The sequence below is a fragment of the Podarcis tiliguerta genome, assembly GCF_965153285.1.
Source record: "Podarcis tiliguerta genome assembly, chromosome: 1".
NCBI lineage: Eukaryota > Metazoa > Chordata > Lepidosauria > Squamata > Lacertidae > Podarcis > Podarcis tiliguerta.
This window is the reverse complement of record NC_139534.1, coordinates 101,399,229-101,407,052: the sequence shown is the minus strand read 5'-3', so window position 1 is coordinate 101,407,052 and position 7,824 is coordinate 101,399,229. Positions and strand designations below refer to the sequence as shown.

Sequence of the window (7,824 nt, the reverse complement as noted above, 5' to 3'; positions counted from 1 at the left end):
CGCTAGGGCTCGTCCTTTACAAGCGTTTTTGCAGGAAGGGCGCTTGCACAACACTGAGGGGGATGTCATTTGTGTGGAATCAGCAGCAGCCTCCCCGTAGCAGGCATTCTGAGGGCAAAGGCAGAGAGATGTCCTACGTGGGGAGGAAGTGGTTTCGACACACGTTCTCTGTCCTGAAAACAAATGCCTCAGAATGTGGCGAGCTTGTGTTGAAACCACGTCCGCCACATTTCAGAATATATGCTTGTGTCGTTCAACTGAGCGCCCTAGGAGCAGATTCAGCCATACCCAGATAGTAAAAAGAAAAAAAAAGTTTGAAAGGGAAGGCAGCTGTGTCCTATTTGCCAGTCTCAGTCAGGATGCAGCTTGAGCTGTCGTGTGCATGCTGCTGTTCACACTCTTGAAGCTGAAGTGCAAGCTGCTACAGGAGGCTGAGACCGTGGGGGATCTCGTTATGAGAAAGCTGGAGAATGTCCCTAATTCAAAGTAAATTAGCACATGATGAAAAGTAGTCATCATTTAAGCTTGCTTTTAAGATGGGTTTTTAAAGGCACTGTTCAAAAATCAGCAGGCAATTAATATAAAACAGACAGGATGCATGAACGCACATGCAAAGACTCCGATAGTCCTATTTAGGCTAGGGTCTTTGGAGTTAAATAAACATGCAAAGGGGGTACTAGCTTTGCCTCTCCATCACTGCCACTACTGCCCGTGGATTGGAAGGCAACAGTCTGCAGCAGAGAACCTGCAGTGCTCATGTAGCTGCCCCAAATGCAACGCAGAACTCTGAATTTCCACCAAGATAATAGGTTGCAGGTACAGTTCTACTCTATCAGTTCTTGGTCTCATTTTTAAGAGTTCCAAAGTTTGAAAAAGCACCAATCCTTTTAACAATGATACCTTAAAATTACAACAATCTGGCTTTAGCACCTGAAGTGGTCTTCTACTCCCATCACACCATCCGTGACACTTATAAATAGAGGCTTTTATTGGTGAAATATGTATGTATCTCACAGCAGAGTGGCTGCATGGCATGCCATATATCTATCAGTAGGATTTAGTGTTCAGTTTCTGAAACACTAGAGCACAATACGGAAGGAGGTGGGGGTGTTGAAGAAAAGCATATTTAAAAATAAACCTAGATCTTAACACAATCAAATGTGATTTATAGCAAGTCTCTGTTTCTCTCTTTTCAAATTTAAGCACCGGCGCTGGAAGCTGTTCTTTAAGTTGCCACTATAAATCAAGGAGGACAGGCAAAACCCTTCCAAGACAAGGGAATACACTTATTGAATTTCACTTGCTCAGATTTCAAATTGACACTATTTACATACAAGACGTGATTTATTCGTTGCAGATTTCCCCCATTTAATGTGTTGTTACTTTTCAAGCCTGGAACATATCACTGTAAATAAGAGCACTTGTACACTCAGGTGTTAGGAGATAGGCCTTCTGCACGCAACACTCGGGATAACAGAGCCCTGAAATGTGAGCAGGCCATAGAAGATACAGAATGTACTTGAGAGGAGTAACAGTGTCAAAGGAAATCATCCCTCCAAATGCTTAAGTCATATGAGCAAGATCATACACTAAGAACTGTGGAGAAAGCAAATTCTACTGCTGCACCACAGCGGAAACTGTGAAGTTAGAGGCAGGTCCTAGGTATGCCCCGAGGCCTCCACCTTACTAAAAGTAAGTAGGTCTGGGTCTTGTCATTGCCTGAATGGGACACCCCCCCCCCTTGGAACCACATGTGTACCACCTTATGTTTCAGGATGGTAAAAAAGGAGGGATATAAATGTAATGAAATAAAATATACTTTGCTGTAGACCACACTACAATGATCCTCCAATGTACCATGCTCTGCACTTAACAACTACAGTGGTACCTCGGGTTAAGTACTTAATTCGTTCCGGAGGTCTGTTCTTAACCTGAAACTGTTCTTAACCTAAAGCCTCACTTTAGCTAATGGGGCCTCCTGCTGCTGCCACGCCGCCGGAGCAGGATTTCTGTTCTCATCCTGAAGCAAAGTTCTTAACCCGAGGTAATATTTCTGGGTTAGCGGAGTCTGTAACCTGAGGTACCACTGTACAGTGGTACCTTTGGTTATGAACTTAATTCGTTCTGGAGGTCCGTTCTTAAGCTGAAACGGTTCTTATCCTGAGGCGGGCTTTCGCTAATGGGGCCTCTGGCGCGCGATTTCCATTCGCCTCCTGGGGCAAAGTTCGCAACCAGGAGCAGCTACTTCCAGGTTCGCAGAGCTTGTAACCTGAAGCGTTCGTAGCCAGAAGTGTTTGTAACCAGAGGTACTAATGTGCAAACACAGGTGTGAAATTTGCTCCATACTAGCTACTAGTTTGCTCCAAAGGAAAGCAGTAATATATGCTGCTTTTTTATTTTTAAAGGTTGGTAAAAACTGGCGAGTTCTTGGCAGTCTTTTTATTTTGTTCGTTTCGCTTTGGACTTGTACAGTGACCGGCATTCCATAGAATGGGATTAACCGCACTGTACTAGACACAGTTGAATTCAAGGCTTGTATCAGAGGCAGATTTAGGGCAGGGAGAGTGGCTCCCTGCCCCCCCCCCCCGCCCCAGGCTCTGAACTGAGGCTTGTGCTGCAGTGCATTGCAACTAGTGCACGTGCAGAAAGGAAGGCGCACTGAATTTTGGCCTCACACAAGGTGCTGCTGAAATTTGAAAGACCCAAGTCTGCCTGTGCTTGTATCCTAAGACTAGGGGGTTTGGGGTTTGCTTGTTTATTTGTTTGCTCTTGTACTGGGAGGTGTCAGGTTTGTTTCCAGTGAAACAGAATTGCTGTCAAGAGCAATTGTTGCTGCTGGTCTAAGCTTGAAAGCACAGGACCCAACTCCTAGGGGCTGAGGTCCATTTGCCCTCCTCCCTTATAAAATATTTGAGGCGGCTGCCCCCTCCCCCCAGTTGATGGGCATTGCCATTCAAATGCTGTGTGTGCTGCATCTTGTGATTGATTGTGAAGAGCGGGGCTTACCTGAGCCCCCTCAATATTTATTCAAGTTGGCACTCCTGCTGCAAAGCCAAGAAAAGTCCAGGAATTTAATCAGGAATACAGCTGATGCTATAAGGAAGAGAGTGCCTGTGCATGTGCAGAATGCAGTTCCATCTACTAGCCTAGGGACACGATCAAGGTGAGCTCAGACCCTCCAAGTGTCCCTATTTTCCAGGGACAGTCCCGGATTTACAGAAGGTGTCCTGGTTTGATCCTGAAATGCCCTGCATTTCCTTAGGACGCGCCTATTTTAATCGGGGAAATGTTGGCGGGTATGTCTTAGCCTGATAACAGTCGCGCACCTTTCTTTAGAGAACCAGTGAGCCAGCCACCTATTTGCACCTGCAGAGTCACAGAGAAGAACCTAACAGCCACCAAACACTTCGTCCTTCTTAAGTCCTGCGTTTAAAGTGCACTTTTTGTCCTAACAAACACATGGGGAACGATTCGTTGCAGCAGCAGCGGTGACCCCATTATCTTGATTTCCAGAACGCGACAGGCCAGGACTGGAAAAGCGGGAAAAGTCCGCACCAAGCCCAGGTGAATGAATGGAGCCAGCAGCCGCGGCCAGCGCTTGCGAGCTTCCTTTGTGGCTCCCGCCCCTCGTTCCAAGCCGGAGAGAGGGCACGTAACAATCCCAGATCCCAGTCTCTCCCTGCACGTCCGGCACTGCCCGGGAGCTTTTTCGTGCGCTGCGTTGGATCCCGCGTGTTCCCAGCGCGTGTCCTCCAGGGACGGCTGGATGAGGAGGCGGCGAGAGAGAGAGAGGAAGCCAGGAGGGCGGGAAGGAGGGAGGCGCTGGGCGGGGGCGGAGGCGCCGCTCGCTCCCCGTGGTACGTGTGCACGCTCCCGAGCGGCATGTCCTCGCTCCTCGTATCCGGCGGCGTGTGGCGCGAGCATGGCATTTCCCGCGTGGAGCTCGGGCCCGGCCAGAAGCGGCATGCCGCCGCCGTGGTGAGGCGATGCCGCCCCGCCGGCCGGGAGCGGGACCTGCTCTTGCGCGCAAACCATGGCCTCCTCCGGCGGGGAAGCGGCCCAGCAGCAGCCCCCGGCGGCCGCCCAGCTCCGCGGAGACTCAGTAGAAAGCATGAGGAGGATTTTCATCCACCACCCGCCCGGGAGCCGCCAGGAGGGGGGCGGAGAGGAGCAGCCTGCCGGGCCGGCCGCAGGCCCCCTCGGAGGCCTCTTGTGCCCCGCTGCGAGCCCGGCGGAGGCCCCGGGCGTCGAGGGCGCTTCGCCCTCCGCCGGCTCTCCGCCTGGCAGCAAAGCTCCTCTCCGGGAGCCCCGCAGAGATGCGCAGAGGCTAGTCTTGCGCTACGTGGTGCCTTGCATGAACGCCTATGGCTTGTGCATAGTCGACCACTTCCTGGGGCACAGGATGGCCGAGAAAATCTTCCAAGAGGTCTTGGCTTTGCACCTGAGTGACAAATTCCAGGACGGCGCCCTGGCGAGCCAGAAGGCGGGCGGCGGCCGAGCCATTCGCGGGGACAAGATTTTGTGGGTTGAGGGCAGTGAGCCGGGCTGTGAAAATATAGGCTACCTCCTGAAAAGAATGGATAAGCTCATCATGTACGCAGATGGCAAGCTGGGGCGCTACAAAATTAGAGGAAGACACAAGGTTAGTAGCTTACAAGCCCCGACTGAAGTTCACTCCGGGCTCCTCCGGAGTTTCTGATCTCCCTCTCTTGCCATTTCATGTACTCTTCCGAGTCTTAACCACGCAATTCCTGGCCGCTCTGCTACCAGCTGCAACTCGGGCTTGGCATTTGCTCCATCCGCTCAGATCCGAACCCTAGTTCGATCGCTTTGTGAAACAACTTTAAACCGTGTAGCGTTCACAGCCTGGCAACTCACGTGGGATTTCCTATATCCACGAATTGGAGAGGTAGTAGCGGGTGATTTTGTATGGCGGGGGGTAACCTCACTACGCTTAAAGACACGGTTTCCTTTTTTGTTTTTCCCGCCTTCATCAAAAGTTTCCTAGAGTTATTAACCAGGATTTGTGACCTACAGTTTCAAAGAGAACAAATTTTCTGAAACACTCGTCCGTGCATATACACATATATAACCCCGAACATCTTACTTTAACGGCTCTCTCTAACGTTTATACAGTATTGGTAATTTCTGAAACGATAGTTATCTTGGCAGGCTATGAGAGTGGGCATATTTTCCTAGCTTTTAGGAGAAGAGGAATGAGGTTTAGAATCCAGGTGGTGACAAGTCAGTGAGTGCTTTTTAAACACATCATCTGTAACGAGAGGCTTTTGAAAGCCGGGAACTGGTATTCCGCACGCATGATCTTGTTTGCAAAGCGAATTCCAGCTCTGCAATATGTTTTGTCAGCAGATGATCAGGTGTGAAAAGGGGGGAGGATGTCTTGTAGTGGGAGAGGGAGAGAAAGAAAAGAGGGAGATAAGCACTTGTAACCTCGCTCCCCATCCCTATAGCATTAAGTTGCCAAGAGAAACTCAACTGGCACTTAACGCCCTTATACCCCCCCCCCCGTTTGTTTACATTGGCTTGTAGTATGTGACCGTAGTAGAAGCGTACATGCTGGGGGAGAATTCCTCAATGGCGGAGACCACACCCACTTCGAGTTGTAGGCGGTGCACGACGAACCATAAGCCGCGCCTCCTCCAGACACGCGGCTTTTCCTCGCCGCCCTCTCCCCCACGCCTTGATTCCAGCCGTGAACCCTACGCGGGTTGGACGCTTCCGGCGAAGCCCCGCCCCGCCTCCCTCCTGATTGGCTGCCCTCACGTTCCACAGGGCTGCGGGTAGGCGCGGGGAGAGATTGTCCCCGGGACGGGGCTCCACCCACGTGGCGCTCGCCGCAGAAGTAGGAACACATTCTGCACGTAGCAGACGTATTAATCAGAGAGGGGCCATCTGCTGCCTCGGTGAAATTGAAAGGAGTTTGCAGGACTCGGCACCAAAAAAAATTTAAAAAAAAAATTAGGGGGAGTGATCACATCAGCAATTGCGGGGTGTTCACACACTGGTCTCCCGGCCTTAAAGCTGGTAGAAAAGAGCTGCTTCAGCTTCCTTTTCCAGCAACTGCCTCTCTGCCAAGGTGCTGATCCCCCCGCGGTATTGGGTGGAGGTCAGTCCGCGGAAGGCGTGCAGCCACCGTTCACTTCATTAGCAAGCCTTGTGTCGCCCAGGGGTTGGGAGAACCCGAGAAGGTGGCTGCTGATTGCGCTGAAGACAAAAGTACGACTTTAGCCAAACTTTTGGGCACGCCGGTTTCTCTGACTAGCCGGACCTTGATTTGCTCTGCTCGCTTCTCCCGAGAGTTAGGCATCGCTGCTGGCGCGTGTGGCGGATTCAGTGTGTTAAAATCGCTGATAGAAACCAGGTCTCCTGGCGCGCGCTCCGCCGCTTGGCTTGCGGCTCTTGACTTTCTGCTACAAGGGGCGAAATCAGTCGGGTTCATGAAAATGCCACTGGGACATATCATGAGATTAGACCTAGAGAGAATTGCCTTGGACTACATAGTGCCTTGCTTGCATGACATTGGTTTTTGCTACCTGGACAATTTTTTGGGCGACTTGGTAGGAGACTGTGTCCTGGAACGTGTGAAGCAGATGCATTATAACGGGGAGCTGCAGGATGGCCAGCTAGCCGGCAAGCGCAACGGCATCTCCAAGAGACACTTGAGGGGAGACCAGATAAAGTGGATCGCAGGCACTGAGGAGGGATGCGAGGCCATCAACTTTCTCTTGTCACTGATAGACAGACTGGTTATGTACTGTGGAAGTAGACTTGGCAAATACTATGTGAAAGAGAGGTCCAAGGTAAGAAATTCAAATGGGGGGAAATAGCTACTAACACTTCTAAGGTAATGGGGACTTTTAATTTAGGAGCCATTCTTGAATGTTTGGATTGTAAGGGGGTTAATATCCTTATTTGCTTTCATACTGATGCTGGGCTTAATCTTTCCATCATAAACCGCAAAATGCAGGTAAGCGATACCTGGGATGATTTTTATGATCCTCCACCCCAAGTTAAAATCCTAAAAAAGTTTATTTTGAATATGCTCCTTTGGAATCAACTGGATTTACTTACTGGTTTAAGAATTTTTCACTTTTTCAGTGCAGCATGTGAATGACTATAATTCACACTGGGGCAGCCAACTTGGTTTAAGTGAGATTATGACAGTGTAACTGGCCCTCCTGTCTCCTAGAAGTGGAAATGCAGGGTGTTGCATTTGTGAGGAATTTGTTTTTTTAAATATTGCTAATAAGTATTGCAATATAGCATTGATTATACACCTGTAGAAGAGTTTCCTAGAACTACATTGGCAATTCAAAATGATTTTGAATGGTGCCAAAAGTTTGTATAAGTCCATTGCCTAATTAGATTATCCTTGCTTCCCTGTCACTTTCCACTAAGCTCCAGGTTGGGTTCTTGTGGTGGTCATATGCTGAGTGCTTGTCAGGCTCCTGAGCAGCTTAGCTTGTCTTTAGAAAGGTAATAAAGTTAATCCCTAATTTATGCACATATGTACCAGCAGAGGACACTGCACAGCTGAGTAAATAAACAAAATCCACAGCAATTAATTAATAAATTAATTTATGCTGAAAAGTGACCGAAGTGTGGGCCCATGCATAAACTCCTTTTGGTTTGCATTGATCAAACTGATTGCACAGCTTCAACCTTCTGTTAGCAATCAGTTTCATACAACTTAAGCCTTTGAATGTCAGAAGTAAATCCTATTGAGCTCAGTGGAATTTCAACTTACTCCCTGGTTAGCGGAGTTAGGATTGCAGCTGTGGAATGCGAAACGTATCTGGAAGT

The 7,824-nt window shown here is 49.3% G+C and overlaps 1 protein-coding gene and 1 long non-coding RNA gene across 3 annotated transcripts in view; one reads left to right on the top strand and one right to left on the bottom strand.

Moving 5' to 3' along the window:
* Window positions 1–515: 515 nt before the first annotated feature.
* On the bottom strand, window positions 516–3,772 carry LOC310683802. Its single transcript, XR_014514541.1, has 2 exons — window positions 2,101–3,772; window positions 516–1,888 (listed from the first exon to the last, which is right to left on the bottom strand). It is a non-coding gene; the product is annotated as an uncharacterized lncRNA (long non-coding RNA).
* A 161-nt stretch (window positions 3,773–3,933) lies between these two features.
* Window positions 3,934–7,824, top strand: part of EGLN3 (egl-9 family hypoxia inducible factor 3) — a 39,744-nt gene continuing 35,853 nt past the window's right edge. Inside the window, exon 1 of one of the 2 annotated variants that reach the window (XM_083453323.1) lies at window positions 3,934–4,642. In XM_083453323.1, coding sequence (XP_083309449.1) covers window positions 4,034–4,642 — 609 coding nt within the window. In that variant the 5' untranslated portion in view covers window positions 3,934–4,033. Of the gene's footprint in view, window positions 4,643–4,733; window positions 6,822–7,824 lie in introns of those variants that run through there. The other variant, XM_083453324.1, reaches the window with a different exon arrangement.